At 42.5% G+C, this 17,500-nt stretch overlaps 1 protein-coding gene across 12 annotated transcripts in view; it reads right to left on the reverse strand.

The window, feature by feature from the left end:
- Positions 1 to 7,725: 7,725 nt before the first annotated feature.
- MTCL1 (microtubule crosslinking factor 1) overlaps positions 7,726 to 17,500 on the reverse strand; it is a 105,124-nt gene continuing 95,349 nt past the window's right edge. For 8 of the 12 annotated variants that reach the window (XM_051772666.1, XM_051772655.1, XM_051772597.1 and 5 more), the window contains 2 exons: positions 15,535 to 17,089; positions 7,726 to 8,953 (listed from right to left, as the gene is read on the reverse strand). In XM_051772666.1, the coding sequence (XP_051628626.1) occupies positions 8,744 to 8,953; positions 15,535 to 17,089 (1,765 nt within the window). In that variant the 3' untranslated portion in view covers positions 7,726 to 8,743. Of the gene's footprint in view, positions 12,002 to 15,534; positions 17,090 to 17,500 lie in introns of all 12 variants that reach the window. The other 4 variants (XM_051772676.1, XM_051772658.1, XM_051772636.1 and 1 more) reach the window with 2 other exon arrangements.

The following is a 17,500-nucleotide window of genomic DNA, read 5'->3' on the forward strand; positions in this document are numbered from 1 at the left end:
AGGGAGACGACGAGCGTATAAATTATGAGACAGATGTTAGTCATGCTGCTTATTAAACCAAGAGATGGTAGCATTCAAGTACTGAAGAGGTAAGTGTGGCAGGATGGAATAGAAGAGGAAAAAATATTTTTAGGTGTCTGTTTCTTCTAACCGCATTTTCAGAGGGGGTGAGCACAGAAAGCCTGTTTGATTTCATTTGAGATATAATGTTCCATTTCCATTTCTCATTTGGAAAATACTGGATTAACTGAGGGCAGATCTACCTCAAGTGATGCCCCCCTGTACAATGCAGTTGCTCCAATCAGGCGGTCCTTGAACTTCCCCAAACTTCTCAATGAATAGTAGTGCCTTTTTAATAGTACTTTTATCTTGCTGCTAAAACCAATTGCCAGCAAATCCGTCAATGACCTAAACTCCAGCTAACTTTCTAATCTGGTGTAGAGCAGTGGGAGGACTAATTGCTGTTTCTTACAGCTTTTAAATATACAGCTGAGGGTATAGGTGCACCAGAGAAGGTTTTAGCAAACATATATTCTGTTAATGTAGTGCCTGGTTGTTTTTAACAACCATCGTGCTGTAGCTCTTCAAAATTTGTTAGATGTTTTACATTTTTACAATCCAGTGGCACACTACAAACCAGGTCTTTGGTGGGGAAGGATTTGCATGCTGTTTGATGTATGTGCCAGCTCGTGGCCTGCTGCTCCCTAAAGCAAAGGCTCATTTGCATAAAACATGCATCAAAAGGAGGTTTACTTGCGTGGTAGCACATTCAGATGCCTGCTGGATAAAGGAAACGCGCCGTGACGGAGGTTGAAAGCCTATGTATGCATCTTTTGATAGTGTCTGTGTGCTTCATCTGATGACACCCATACAGAAAAGAAGTCAAAATCTATCAGAGTAAATGATTTAGAGAGAAAAGAGACAACAACAAAACCGGCCATGGCTTATATGCTATTCCCTAGGCATTTCTTCAGTCACCATCTTGCCTAGTCCTTCATTAGCACAGGAAAATGTGAGACTTTAATCACAAAGGATTCTTAAGTATATTAAGGACCAATTTTCACTGTCCATTTAACTTATCTTTAAAGGTCTGTATTGTATTTCTCTTCTTATTCTGAGCTGAGCTTTTACACAAAAATACTGTTTAAAAACAGCAGACAAAATAACTATGCAGTGACTCAGCACCTCTATTTCCAAAGGCCAGCTTTGCTGCAGTCTGAGATTAAAAGTTGTGTGATGCTGATAGGGGATAGAAAACAATATTAAGAGATGTGGAAAAGTCCATCTGGTGTGAAGGACAACTCCATCCTGTTATGGAAAAAGCCATTTTATAGACCAAGGTGTCTGTTATTAAGGTTCTGGTTTTATCCCTGTATATATACATATGCATAGCTAGATATAAAAAGATAAAATAGTCTTTCTGTTTTAAAGATGGAAAACCAGATATATATATAGAGAGAGATAGACAGACGGATAGATGCTTCTTTATCCATCTTTCTTTAGGAGACGGTTTTCAATACATACATTTAATTTTGTTGTCTTCTGTGACTACATTAGCTGTTTATAAGTGGTTGCTCTTTAGCTGATGTATTTTAGAAAGATTTAATACCTAACGTGCTGCCTGATGTGTTTTATTTCTATATAGTAGCTATGGAGGTACTGCCTCTAGGCAGCTGGCAATGAACTTCCTGCATGCAATACACTATTTTCTGTTTAAATGATTGTTTCTAGGCTGTAATTACTATGTCTGCACTGCAGTATGCACCAAGCCTAATCAGTTCATCTGTCAGCATTGTCTGCTATCCTGACAAGAGACTAAAACCTTTGCAGGCCTGACCTAATAGATGTCAAGGTTAAAAATGTCTCACTGTTTCTTCAGACTGGTCGTTCTCTGCTGTAAGACCGTGGAGACTTCATAAAAGTGTGTGTGGATTTTTAAACTAGATTTTACTGAGTGACCTGACTTCCGCAGAGAGAAGCCTTTCCACATATCCAAAGCTTTCTGGTATGTAGGTCACAGTAAATTTAGTTAACTTGCTAAGTAGCTCAAATCATAATTTAATTTTGGTGTAGGGTGATGTGTTTTGTTTTTTTTTTCCATTCAGGTCAGGAGTGGCCTCAGGTAATAGTGGGCTAGTTCTTTACTCCATTCCCCATCCTGGCTCCATTTGAGTTTCAGAGGTGCTTCTGCCTAACCTGAAGAACCAGCACGAGAGGGATCTTCTTTTCTGGCATTGGTATGATTTCAGGGTAACTAACTCCAGTGGGAGAAACTAGAAAGCCTTGTAGTAGGACTGGCTAAGTAAACCAGTTCTGGTTTGGAAGCCAGCAGTGGCTGAGCAGTGCTCATGGGACGGGGTCCACAGTGAATGGAGGTTCCCTCAGTTCTTCAGGAAGGAGTAGATCAGGAGTGCTGCTGGTCACCTAACCCAGACCTACTGGCCAGGAATACAGGCAGACTCTTCTAAGTGTGGTCATGTTTCTATTGAACTATTTAGCTCTGTGCTAGGAAGATGCAACAATTATTTTCTGAGTAAAAGTAATGCACATACATGAGGAGGTGTTATCCCACAGCAGCTTCTGAATAAATAATTTTGTGTCTGTTCTTAATGTGAAAAAGGTTGTGTAATTCAGGGAATAGCGTCCCACCATGTCTCCTCCACTTTGTGTCACAGTATTCTTCAGTACTCACGGCTTGGCAAGTCAGTATTTCCTGCTGAAGACTCCAAGGCTTGTCGGAAAAACACAGCACAAAACAGCTCCAACAGCTCAGGCTTTCTCTGTCAGTCAAACGTGGACTGATTTTGAGAGACGCTATCAGAGTTACAGACAGGCAAGATCTGTCATTTTGTGTGACCTCCCATCCAATGGCACAACTCAGGGTTTACTACAACCAAGCCACAGATCCAGGGCTTCTCCCCTTGAAATCAAAATGAGACTTGTTGTTTACCAAACACAGCTCAGAGTGCTGGTTTCCAGGGGCTCTGTCTTTCCTGTCTTCTCATTGCTGTTTTCCTCCCAATTATTTCATGGTCCTATCCTTTATTTAAAAAAAAATTAAAATTTAATATGTTTTTACTTAATATGGCTACACATTAGTTCCTACTTGTAAAACATTTAGGATGCCTATACAACACATTTAACTTCCATTTTTATGTGTATGTAGTGAAGTGATGGTGTCAAGCATCACAGACTGAGGGGAACACAGATAATTTGTGAAACCAGGGCTTTGATTTTTGTCTAAGATGTGATTTCCATGACAAACCACAGTGACATTTTAGTAAGAAAACACCCTCTCAAAAGTCTTTGGTTTTGTCATGGAAATAGCTGAGACAAAATCACGGCCCTTATTGTTCTTCCTCTCATTCATATATGCAAAGTGGATTGTTTTTTTTCTGTCCTGCCAATGCAGTATGCAGAAAATCAAGCAAGGAACAACACATGTCCTCTTTTAGACAACATCAGCAGTCAAGGCCATATTTTAAAGAGAAACATGCTGAAACTGTAGTCAGAGATTTGTGATAAAAGTTCCCAAAATGTCCTAGTTACTTAAGTTTCCTCTCTGGGTAGAAAATCAATGAGATTTCTCTTCTTAACTGCTAAGCATTTAACATTGCAATTCTTAATAGATAAAATGTATGGACTGCTTCTCTCCTATGTAAAGTGGGAACTTTTTCCAGGAAACTTTTCCCCCAAATTGTGTCTCACTGCATGTTACTGCAGAGCTTAGTATTTTGGAGCCAAGTTGGTTCCGACCAACTGAGGGAGAAAGAGGTGCCTGCTGAGCAACGTCTATGGGATGAGGCTGTTCATTTGCACTCTCTCCTCTGCAGCCTAATCCAGAGGGATCACAGTGGGGAAGAGAGGCAGGAGGAGGATGGGTAAAGTACCTAGGTCCATGACATTTTTGTGTGTAAACCTGCTATAAAGTCTTACTGTAGGAATTAAAAAATCCAATTAAGGTATATAAAAAAACCCCTAAAACCCCAACAGCCCAGGGATTTAAAAGGACAAAACAGCATTTGCTATTGTTGGCATTTAATAGGATTCATATTGCATAGCCTACCAGCACTCTTCCCTTTTAGTACAGTGTCTGCTTACATTGCTCAGCCAGGCTTGTTTCCATCAAGAGACATAAAAATTCAATATCCAAACCACCTTCTTTCTTCTCCTCATTCAGATATCCTGCAGCTGCCAAGTATACTGATTTTTAACTTTTTTTTCTATGACCTTCTCTGCTCAGATCTCAGTCCATCACTCTGAGCAAGACTAACCCAGGCACATGGGTGTCCTGTCCCCAGCAGGGAAGTGTTTCTGCCACCCATCTTTTGACCTTCTGCAGCTCTAACCTGCAACTGATGGCTGCCAAACCAGGGACTTCTGAGAAGCTGCTTTGGGCCTGTGTAGCACCACTCCCACTTTTGCCTTCAGAGAGTTGCTCCATAGGAAGCATCACTTTTTTCAGGTCAGCTTCAGGATGAGAGGCTGCATCGGCCTTGCTGAAAAGCCCATTGATCCCTCCTTCACTGGCAAGATGCTGCTGAGATCACCAAGTGTTCCCAGGATTTCTCACTTTTTTTTTTTCAGAGGATGCCAAGAGTGGCACCCAAAAATTGTTGGTACACCAAGAAAAAACTCAACAATGAAAGAAGTCCTAAATCTGCCCTGAGAGCAAAAAAAGAAAAAGGTGTTTTTTCAGAAACAAATGCTAGTTTTTTATTCTAGAGACATGTCTCACCCAAACCTGAGGGCAGAATGTCTTATATCCTGCAAGGTGGATAAGAAGATGATATGAAGGGAAGGGAAGCAGACTTTGCTTAAAGCCATTAAACCTCTCTGCAAAGCAGGCTGGGCTCCATGGGGACCGAAAACATTACCTGTCATTTGTATGAAAATTATATGTACTCAGCAGCCTAATAATACTCTAACATGTTGCAATGATTTACATAAAGAGTAGTCAAAACAGGGGAAGAGGGAGTGAGCAAGAAATGGGGCACCTCCAAAGAAAGTGTAGGGGAGCTTGATGGTTCAGGTACTCAGGAAAGGAAGGGATTGGGAGAAGATGCATGTCTTGGGGTAGCCTATGTTTACAGAGAATTCCTCTGTGCAGAGAGGAACATGAGGGGAACATATGAGAAAGGGTGGGGAAGGATGGTCCAAGCCTGGTCCTTGTCCAGGCACTGAAACACAACACAGATGTAGTGTTGCCATGTTGTCCTATTTTGGGTATTCCCTTGTGGGCTTGGATAGGTGAGTTAAGAGGCTGTATACCATTACCAGTGGTATGTATCCATGTCCCCCTGTTGTGTAAAGGAGAGGACAGCATGTTGGGGTCAGATGACTGTGGAGAGACATAAAGTAAAGTCAGAGAAAGGGCTGAAATGGGAAAAAGAGGTGACTTTTCCTCCTCATAGTGCCCTCACATACACAGCAGTGTTGTGGCAAGAGGGGCACCCCAATACCCTGGGATGCTCCCTAAAAGCTATCTGGAGTGGGATGGATGCCACAGATCACAGTTCTGCTCCTGATCCCCTCTGTGTTGCAGGAGCAGGTAATATCCCAAGGCTGTTGTCTCCAGCACCACAAACCTCCGGGTGAAATCCAGTTATCTATTTCAGTCTTATCAGATGAGGCTGTGACAGATGTATTCATATCCCCTTACACTAACTTGTGTGGTAATCTGTGAGGCTTCCCCTGCCCTGATTATTCACGAGGCAATAATTCAGATACCCCACAGACACTGAGTGAGCTGCAGATCTTCTAAAAAGGCTTTTCATTTTCTCTCAGAAGCTTTTAAAAGAACCTTAGATAGACCTGAGACTTGTAATTTATTTTATAATTTAGATAAGTAATTATGGAGCACGATGGAATAACACGAGCGTCGGTAGGATTCTCCCAACCCCAACAGAAGCTATACCAGAAGAGAAAAGCCCTGTTGTTTCCAAGGAGCCAGTGATATTTCTTGATGTCACTATATTTACTAATTAGACTAGAAAGGAGATTATGTTTAATTAATGTGATTCTTTTTAAGATCATCCACAGAATTTCTATTTGTGCTTAACCTTCTTCTTGCTATTGCTAGCTCTCTTGCTTTTATTTCAGTGATTCTTGCTGTTTCAGAAGCACTTTACCTGTCAAGTCGCACACAGCTGCTTATCCTCACAGAGCTTAATATTTCAGGATGACCAGCAGCTAATTCTGCAAACTGACGTGTCCTTGACTTGAAAGGCAAATACCATTTCCCGGTATCAAAGCAACAGATTAGTCCCCTGAATTTTCTTCTGCATAATTAAAAAAAAATAATGGCTGCCACAAGAAAGAGAATATAATTTTTACTTGCCTGTCTTCAATATTTCTCATTCCTTTGTGACTTTAACTTGTTTTATCTAGGAGAAAGAGCTTTTAAGGAAGCAGCAACCTCCTCCTATCCCTGCAAAGCTACTACTGGTAATTTTTGAAAACAAATAAGGATTTTTCAGTTGTGGCCTAGTCTTTCTCAATAACCATTGTGACTCTTGTTTAACCTTCAAAATGCTTCTTGCATGTGCTACTCCTTCCACTCCCAAAATGAGATTAGTGCAACAATTCAGCAAAGTGTTGCGGAAACAAGGTTTTCAAGTGTGCAGGGTGGGCACCATAGACAATTTTAAGCATTCAGACTTTGGGATTATACTTAACTCTCATGTAAAACGCTATCAGTGAGGCTTTGACGCAGCTGGGAAAGCAGTTATCACTAATATGACTGTTGCTGGTCAGGACTGGCACTGAACAGCCCTTGTTTTGGCTGAGGCACCAGAGAGCTATTACAGTGCTTTTCAGTCACTGCCTGTCTTGGTAAGTGGTCATTTTTGTAATGATGACCCACAGGCAGACATTTTGACACCAGGTCATAAACCACAGCCCTCACTGATATGGTAGAAATCAGATCTCAATTGGCTGCTATTTGGGAGCTAGAGAGTTTGTTCTTATCCAACAGCTGAATTACACTTCCTAGAAAGCCAGCCTGATGCAGCAGGATGGGATATGAGGGGCTTACCCCTTGACAGAACCAACCAGGAAGGCTTCTAGGTATCGCAGATGGTGCTCTTCAACCAGTGAGCCTCAGAAAGCTTCAGTAAAGGAAATGGAACAGGAATGAGCCAGCTCAGCGATGGGATAACATGTCAGAGCAGTTCTGGGGCTCCAGAGAAAGCATGTGGCCAAACAGATGGTCCCAGGCAAAATAGCTTGAGAGGTTTCCACCTCTTGGAAGCATAAATTTATGGCTGCATTTGTTTCTCAGTGTTAGCCATTGGTTTTACAGAAAGTCCTGGTTTTATTGGTCTCTGTGTGTAATGCAGATGATCCATAAGCTTGGATTAATACTGGACATGCAATATTTTTGGTATTATGTTTAGCCAGCTGGTTTTCACTCCCATAAGCGACTGAAAGCAACAAGCCATACGGCCTCAGAGAAACTCAGGAGATGGGTCCCACTGTCTGCGCGAGCAGATATTTTGTGGAGTTCAGTGAGGGAATTTAGAAAACTTCTCATGGCCTTATCCAGTGTTCACAGGTGTATGTAGAGCACAGCATAATATTTGGCTTTGCCATGACTTATTTCACACAAGGAAGCATTCTGCTTCCCTTACGAGTAAAGGAGGAGTTTGAGGGTTTTTTTTCCTCCCAGTTAAATGAACCTGGGAAGTACCATCATAAAAAAACATCACAAAGCACTCGAGCAGCTTGTAAATACTGAGGGTTTTATTTTCACTTCACATGGTCTCCAGCAGACGCTTAAATAAGACCAGTTACAATTTAGTATGCCCATGGTTTTCCCAAAACAAAGGAAGTTCTCAGTAAACACTGTACATAGCCAGTTGAACTGCTAACAATAATTTAAAAACTCTTTTTGTATAGTCAATGCAAGAATACCAACAATAAAAGTACAGTACAGGTAAATTCACAACAATATTACAGTGAAACAGATTGACTCACATTTATGTGATGGTACAGTAGCAGTATGTACATGCACTAAAGTGCGAGGACCCAGAGGCATGCAAGTCAAGTATTGTAGGTGTATTTTACAGCTAACTCCGTAAGACTTTCTGAGGCATTCTTTTTTTTTTTTAACACATTTTTTTGTGTTTACCTGTATTCCGCTCCGTCTCAATTGATCACAAGTCTAGTGAACGAGCTTAATGGCTTTCTTCACTACTTAAAAGGTATCGCTTCAGACACTTGAAGCATCTTAAAGACCCTTACCTTTAAAAACTGATAACACTGACATTAAAATATAATAAAATTAACTTAAGACCCTAGTTTTACACGAAATTAAAAAAACCCCAACCCAGAAAAAAACCCCAAACCAAAACTGAAAATATAACAGTGCAAATGTAACCAAAAGGCAGTCAGTATTTGGAGAGAGCGCGAGCATGTATTCAAATTCCCTTAAAACTTATTTTACATTTTATTTTAAATCTTACTTTATATCATTTTAACCTTTTTTTTTGTTTTTGTTAATATACTGTATGTAGAAAAGATGGAGACAAAAATAGTTTTCTCAGCTATGAAAAAATTAAGTTATTACAGGCACATTAACTGTTTCATTCTAGAAACACCTCTGTTTCCCAGGTCGGACATTCAGCAGCTGTTTCTGAGAACATTCTTTGACCTTTCCAAGCGGATCTCCCTCCTTCGTGGCAGAGACGGCTGGCGGGTGACCTGGCGGAGGCGAGTTGCGGCCCCCTGTTCCCATGCGGAGTTAGGCCGGCTCGCCTCCCTGGCTGGGGGTCTCTGCCAGAAGCTCCTTGCTTCCGCACTCCTCTGAGGAAGTCAGGTCTCCGGTGGACTGCGACTGTGAGGCAGTAGGGGAATGTGAAGCCCATCGTGACGGTGGGCGCCGGTTCGCTGGTCTTTCTGGCCGGGAGAAGCAGGGTTGGAGGGACGGGGCTAGTGCAGAACAAGGTAGTTCCTTGGCAGCCAAGAGAGCAAAATAGCGGTTAGTGACTTGCATTAGAGGCTGTCTGGATGCGCAAAGAATTAAGGAACAAAAACTTCAAACTAAAGCTAAGCATCTGTCATGTGGCGGGACAAAAGCAAGCAGCAAACATCTGGCTGTGTGTGGGCCCCAGGAATCTGCATGTGTGTCCATGATTTATGGAACAGGTAAGGGAGAGAATGAAAGAGGTCTGAGATGAGTTGAAACAGCTGACAAACTTCCATTTGCTAATTCTCCTTGTGCTAGAAAGAGAAGAGCTGAAAAGTACATTTGCATGATAATTCAGGAAAATCCACTATTCATTCATTTTACTCTAAGTGCTGACCTGGCATAAAAGGGCTGGGTTCGGCATTTGCAAGAGGGGTGAAAATCAATGGCTGACTCCTTTTGTCTGCTTCAGAGTTCAGAGTGACATGCAGGAGACTTCTTAGCAGTGGAATAATGACTATAGGAGTAGTTATGATCTCCAGCTGGGTTAAAGATGAGGCTTACCGACAGATTTTGTCTTCTGGAACATCACTTCTTACTGCCAGCTGCTGAAGCCTGAATTACAGGATTCAGAGGTACTGAATGTTGAAGAGGACATTCACAGAAATGGAAGAAAATGGAAATTTTATTACTCCACCAACTTTCTACTGTTCAGGCTTGGTTAGCTTGCATTTGCGATTAGAAACTATCTACAGTTGTGATTTTTCACCCTAGCACTAAGTTGGTAATGCCTCTAATATTTATGGACTTTGCTCATAGTGCAGCTGGGCTTCCTGTCTCACTCTGAATGCTCCTTACACCAAGGTGAGTGACTGTGGGAGCAAGTCTGTCTCATAGTGCCAAAGCCAAACTTCTGAATCTCACTGCATACTTTGTGATTTATAAAAGCAAATCAGAGGAGTTTGTCAACCTATAGCAATGTGTACACTAAGCAGCAGTCACTGGAAAGGACAGAAGAGTTCAATAAAAAGAAGTCTCAAAGTCAGAATGCAAACTGGCAATAAATGAAGAGAGAGACCAAAAACAATACAGTGCAAAGGAAAAGCTCTGGTACAGTAAGGCACAGGGAAAACAAGGCAGCAGTAGAACAATGCAGTGGAGATACAAGGATTCAGCACACTGTTTCACATGGAGAAAGAGAAACACAACTAGGGATGGAGAATATTGGAGTAGGTAACATGATGTGATTGGCAGTGAACAAACAAGGTGATATGCCATTGAACCTCTCCATTGGAGTGGGAAGACCAAACACGAAGACAAAAACATGACAGAAAGATCAAATTTGAAGACACAGAGCTGAGGTATGAGAAACGGAGCTGGTGAGACGTTGTGGGGAGAGAGTGCATTTTCAGACTTGAGGAAGCCTCAGTGAAGGGTCAACCTTGGTGCCTTTGGGGCAATGCGCAGCCAACAGGGAGCTGTGCACCAGTGCTTGAGCCAGACCTATGTCCACCTGCTCTCAGCACTCACAGAGAGCGAGGCCAGTGACCCATTGCAGGAGATGGTCAGGGGGCTGTGAGTCCTCAGCCTGAACCACTTCCTACCTCTCTGTGTCCTCACCTCCCACTCCATCCCTGCACCATAAACTTCACGACCCTTGCTAAAACAAGAGTAAGGCTGAAATATAAATCAGTGTTAACAAAAAGATTGACTGTGTGTCCTTACTTCACCTTATGCCACAGTGCCTGGGGCAACATATGGTCTGTGAAAGCTACCAATAAACTCAGATTTGTTAAGAGAAATCTATCTGCACAGCAACACTCATGGGCAGCAGAACATGGAGAATTGAGGCTATGAGATTTGCCTGGTTTTGTCTTAGCCTCTTTCTAAACAGAGGCTTAAAATGATATCTTTATAGCATTGCTTGCTTCTGGCTGCTTTATCCTAGTTTCAGAGCAGTAAATCAGAGTTAGCATGGCGATAATGAAATTTATTTCCACTGCTGCCTCCCAGTTCAAAAGCCTCTCTCCAGCACACCCGCAGATGTTGGTCAGCTTTTACCGAACAGCAGGGTTAAGCTCATCTTATCTGTGATGTACACATGCCCAGCACCACACAAGGCTGTGCTGGTGGTGGCTCCAGGGCCAAAAGTGACTGGCAGCGTAATCTTATAATGTGCTGGCTGCTGAGTCAGTCACCCCCACCTGCTGTGTGGAAATCCAGCCATGACAAGGAAACTGCAGAATGGTTTGTGAAAACCCTTCCTCACCTTCCAAACGTAGCTGCCATAGCTAGAAATGTTTTAAAAAAATTATCCTGTGAGTAATTTAGTTTGGTTGTTCCTTGTGGGTGGACAGGCAGCACTTCTTAGTCTGAACACTGAAAATGGGAAAGATTATTTCAGCTTCAGTTTCCAGCTATTTCCTAAGCCAAGCTGTCAGCCATGGTGGCTATGCCTATACTAATAAAAAAACCCAAACAACAGTTTTCTCTTTTCTCTGAGGCAGAGTGAATGGTCACAGCTCATGTCTGCACAGCGTCATCCCTTCACTGTGGCAACTGCAGCCATTGGCCAAAACTAGGCCTGGAACAGCTTAATGAGCAAAAGTGACTATTAGCCACGGGGTGCTGGAGCACCCTTCCCAGCCCTCTCCACCTGCTGCTGTAGCCAGGGCTGGAGGGGAGGCACCCTGGGGCAGCCAGAAGCCCTGTGCAGTGCTGTATATTTGTCAAAAAAAAAAAGAAAAAAGGTTTGATATAATTCTGAATCCCTTCCCAACCCCTTTGCATACCCTTGTATTGGTTTTAAATTTTGCCTTAAGTGTGACCTCTTCATAGCCCGTGCTGCTGCAGGACACGGCAGATGAGCTCCTATCCTGAGCGCTTCCTGACTGTGACACACAAAGGACCCCACAGGGATATTGGGTGGGCACTGATACCTCTGGAGCTGTGATCATTTATTTCCCTTTGTTAACCCACATGTTCAAAGATGACCGCTTTCGGAAAGCTCTGGAAACAAGGTAGAAAGGACTTACAGCAGTGAGGCAGGCAGGGTTAGAGTCCCCAGGGGGCAGTTAATAAGACAGTTTGGTTCTGGACAGAACAGACAGAAAAGAAAAAGAAAGCAAGTAGTTGGAAATAACTGTTTTAATCGATTATTTTTTTAAAGTGAAGATTTCATGTCAGCAAGAAAGAAGTCTCCAGATGTTACTACTCATTCAGATCATGTTACCACTGCTATCACAGGGAAACTAATAATCAAAAATAAAAGATAAGCCGCTAGCAGAAAAAGATTCAGAAAGGAAGGAAGCAAACAAACCAATCTTTTACAATCCCAGCACAGTCTCAGAAGAGGAATAGCAGTAAACAAAACAAACATTTCTACTCAGCAGAAAGTTATCCTTTGCCAACCTTGATTAAGGTAAGGGAAAACCACATTACTATGAAAGAGGAATAAAGCTGTATTTTTCCCCTTTGTTTAATTTCAGGAGAGAATTTCCATTTATGAAATCTTTAACAATTGAAAAAGTGTCCAATATTTTGTGTTACTCATGCTTGTGTTGCTCAGGTTTCATGACAGCCCATTGCCTAACCATTTTCCCTTGTTTCTCTTTAACAGTGATGCTGGATGGAAGACTCAAACTAAAGCAAAAGCCCTTTAATTCTGACAACACCTTCCATAATTTTTCACATTCCTCCTTCCATGCTGAGCAGTTTAGTGGCAAACATGCAGCAACTTGGCAAGCAGAGGATGCAGCACCTGCCCTCTCCTCTGTGGGTTTGTGTGGATGGTCCTTTCACAGTGCTGTCTCCAGAAATGAGTCTGACCCTCAGTCCAGGACTGTTGTGTAACCTCCATGATCTACACCCCTGCTAGTCATGGAAGTAAAATGTTCATACAGCTCTTACGTTGTTGCTTAGGCAATGCTAATCTGCATTTTTAATAATATAAATCCTATGATATGCAAGTAAGATAGTGGTTTAATGAATTAGCAGGATAAGACACTAATAGGCCACACTAGGTGGAATAAATTTACTTGTAGGCAGCTCTGGGCGAGTTAGAAAATACAAAGTTATTGCTACTCTGTATGCATATACACTCCCATGCTCACATACTTATGTAAGTAAATACATGAATATATATATGAACTAGATTTCGTATTTGCAGCAGGAATATAAAAGGATATTATGTAACTAAACAACTCAGAAGCTCAAATTAAAGAAAAGTCACCAAGAGGTGTTGCATGCAAGTTTAAAAGTCATTTAATATACTGTGCCACGACTGCAGAAACCAGAAGGCCAGAAGGTGGTAAGAAGGTCACTTATCTTGGCCAGAAATCAACAGGTGAGGGGGAAGCAGAGCAAGGATCTACAGTAAGGTGGCAGCGTCTTGTCAATGCTTCCTCAAGAACAAACCTGCCTCCTTCATGATCATCATTCGCTGAACTGCTGCGCCTGGCTTTGTACAAAATGTACCAAATGGAATTTGTACAAAGTGTAATTTATGAAGTAGGCATAATCCACAAATAATCCAAGGCATCTGCAGAGTATAAACTTATTTGTGGTTTTGTTTTCAGCAGCAAACCCATGCTCCATTGAGTATATCTTTCACAGCACCACCCCACCTAGGAAAAGCTAAGCTTATCCTGTGAACGCCCACCACCTTCCTTTTCAATGCACAGTCCTGAGAAATGACAGGATCACCGAAGAACATAACCTGTGCATCTAGATAGCAGTCATAACAGCCAAGTAGGAGCTGCAAGGCAAAACAAGTCTTAGCTCTGAAGATCAGAAATCAAAAAAATCAGCAGAAGATACTGAGAATTCACAAAAAGGAGCAATTTTCTGCCAATTTGATAGTCAATGAGTTTTTGCTATATAGCATTGACCCAAATCTCTCTGTGCATCAAACTCAGGTACTGACGCTAGTTGCATTTTGCCAACAACAATTTATAATGATGCAGGATGACATCCGTTGATATATTTGAAATCTGCTGAGACATTTAGAAGATACAGGAGGGAATCAAGAGTTTCCAGGGATGCCTTGAAGGCAAAGCTGAGTTGAACCTGCTAGAGTTCAACACACTTTCTAAAAAGGACCAGTAATGTATTCTCAATATTTCAAACTAAGGAAAAAATAGAGATAACTAGAAAAAGTCAAATAAATGAGGCTACTTTCCACTTTTATTCACTCTGACGTATGTGCAAAAAGACCAGTTTCACTCACTAATATTTATAATGTGCATGTGGTTTCTTTTTTTTTTTTTATGTAAAAACTTCCCAACTTATATCTGTTTAAACTGCATATAGGGAATATACCCTCACCTTTGGATCCTCTGTTAAGCAAAAAAGATCACACCCTCAGAGCAGCACCTACAAAAGAGGAACTGACTGCATATTGACACTAGCACAAGGTAAACTGCAGACCAAAGGTTCCAGCACTCAGGTTCCCACAAATCCTTCAAGCCAAATGTTGAGTTAGGAAACAGGCTTTGAACCTTCCCTTCTGTGGCTATCTGAGACAGGAGGGCTAGGAGTCTGCCCATTGAAGGCAAGGTGGGATGTCCGGGGTGTACAGGGATCAAGAAGGAGCTGCTGCCCTGCAGCCAGGGCTCACCAAAATGATCAGGATGTCAAAGGGGCAGCACAGGGCAGAGAGGATGACAAGTGCCTGTCCCTGCTCTGGGCAATATAACCAACCAGCAGGGCACATGCCATTTCAGCGCTGCACCAGAAAGGCAACATATAGTGGTAAGAGCTGGGCATAATTCAGCTTTTCCAGGCCTTCTCAGAGTTACACTCTCAAGGGCATGTGGGTTCACCAGAAACAGGATGTTTATACACTCATAACTGAAAGCTTTCATCCATCATGACACACTCTTTTTTTGTTGATTGCTCTAGCACATAATTGTACCTGAGACTGACCCCTAACATCTGGGTACACTTGCTGAGACAGATGATGACTGTTACACTATTGATGACAAAATATCAATAAGGAGTTCTTAAACACTAAGTAGGTACGTGCTTAGACTAGTTGATTATATGTATATATTTTTTTCTTTTTCTTATTTTTGTAAGGCAGCAGCAGTTAGTAGCAAATTTCATGCCATTTAATCACATTCACAGACCTGAGCCAAACTTAATCAGATACATTCAGAAAACGTATGCTGAAGGCCCTGAAGCTTTGGTTCAGGGTATCGTAGAGACTGTTACTCACACAAACTTGTTAACACCTGTTCTTGTGTAGGAGAAAGCTACCTTTCCATCCAGCATAAAAGAGAAATTTACTCCAACCTGAAGTCCCTAGAGCATCTGTACCATGTAGTGTGTTTTGTGACAAAAAATCCTTACCCCAACCATTCAGAGCAGAACCATTTTTATCCTAGAAAGATAGAACTCTTCTGATGTTTTCAGGCCAAATAAGCTGCCAAGGTAGAAACTCAATTCTTTAGTGAGTCCTTCAGTGACTAATCCAATAGTTTCATGACTGGAACTCACTGGTGGTACCACGACAGAACTAAGATATTTATTGTAAATACTCACTAGGACTGCAAGAGATCTCATAATGCATTTGTTCAAAGAAGAGTGCACTTAGCTATAGGAGGAAAAACAAGCAAACTCATTACCTCTATGGACCCTGGATCTACTTTGACAATTTCTCCTGTGCTGTTGTCATTGCTAAGATTTGGTGGGCTGTGTGAAGGTAGCCTTCTGTCTTCCTTTAAGGCATGCTCCAAAAGTTTCTTATTCAAGATCCTGGCAGCATTTTCTGCAAGCGTGTACCCTGGAGGAGCAGATAAGTCCTGCCTGATACTTGTCACCTCAGTCCCTTCTTCCTTTTGCATCTCTGTCCCCAACCGGAGAGGACTGGGTGATCTGCCACGGGCATTTGTACATGACTCCTGCAATGGGCCCAGTTCTGGTCTGGGTTCTGCAGACCTGGACCGGCTGCTGGATCTGGGGCATTTTTGGAAGGTCTCATGAAATATGGGGCTGTGGTCAATAATGTTGAACAAACTGGAGAGTCCATCATTGATAGTGGTGTGGACAGGACTCTCCCGTGTAGTAGTTGATCTTGCCCAGGCGGATTCACTGAATCCTTTCTGAGGTGTGCCAGGTGTAGTCCGGTTATTTGGCTGGTCTGATTTGGGAAGGATTTTCCTTTGCAGCTTTGGAGAGCCATATTTGGGGGAACAGCACGTGCGTTCAAACTTAGCCTGGACCTTTTCAATGACGGGGGTCACCTGCCTGCTTCTTAGGCTCCTGGATGGTGAAGAAACAGGTGTGGACCCCCCCTTTGGTGTCAGACACTTGTGTGGGCTGCTGGTGATATTGCGCAGGGTTTCTGTTTGCAAGCCAACGCTGATGGTCTGGGTGGTCTGTGTCCCTGTCGTTCTCATACCATTGGTTTGACACGCAGTGTCCTTAAACTGAGGCTCCGTGGAGTTGGAGCGTATTGCGTTTCGGACAGAGAAAGCAACCTCCTTCATATCATCACTCATGTTTTTTGACATCTCCAAGCTGTGCAAGGGTGAGGCAAAGCCCACAGTAGTGCAAATAGGACGTTCAATGGGATGAAGGCCATTCTCCAGAAAATCTTTATGATGTTTGGCCAGGTCACAAGACCATCTTCCAAACATATCTGAGGAAGCACCTTTTGTCTCAGTGACATTCCCCATAGCTTTGGTCACAGAAAACAGGAAGTCTGGCTCAACCTGGTTTTTCCCTTCACTGCCAGCTATCACTGAGTTATCAAACCTACGGACAACCGGTGGGCTGTGAAACACCCGAACTCCCATTTTTTCGGTTACTCCGTGATTCCTAGTTGGCTGCTTTTGGCAGTGCTCTGGGCTGGTCATGGTGTTAGTTGTCATAGTGACACTGGTGGTGAGGTACCATGATGATGCCTGGAATGGATCTGAAGCAGGATCATTCCCAGCTTTCCCAATTTCTGTCCTTTCTGCCCAGCCTTCTGTAGGCTTCTCAGTGGCCCCGCCATGGTTCCTAGTGCTATTGTAATCCCAGTTTTTGTTGAACTCCTCGATGTATTTCAGATCATCGGGAGACAGGGGAGGGGTTATATCGTCTTTGCTGCTGGATGAAGGCAGGTTTTTTTCGGGTAGAAATGGAGAAATATCCATCAGGCGCTGAAATTCTGACATGGAAGAAACGGACATTGCCCTGGAGATGGGAACGCAAGAGAGTCACTCATAGGCTTGGAAATTGTCACAGACTGACTTTTTTTCACTAGCAAATTAACTCTGGAAACCCAGCTTTCACTATCTGCTTACATATAAAACCACTTCAATCATAGAATCATAGACTAACCTGACTTGGAAGGGACCCAAAGTCCAACTCCTGTCCTTGCACAGGATAACCTCAAAAATCACACCATGCATATAAGAACATTGACCAAACGCTTCTTGAAATCTAGCAGGCTTGGTACTATGACCACTTCCCTGGGGAGCAAGCTCCAGTGCCCAATCACCCCCCAGGTGAAAAAGCTTTTCCTAATTTTCCTTCCTTTGCCCTTTCTTTTATTGAAGTCCCCTTCTATTATCTTTAAAATAGCTGTGAATGCAAACATTGCTG

Source organism: Manacus candei, unplaced genomic scaffold (genome assembly GCF_025592945.1).
Source record: "Manacus candei isolate 608988 ecotype Guabito, Panama unplaced genomic scaffold, ASM2559294v1 h1tg000008l, whole genome shotgun sequence".
Taxonomy (NCBI): domain Eukaryota; kingdom Metazoa; phylum Chordata; class Aves; order Passeriformes; family Pipridae; genus Manacus; species Manacus candei.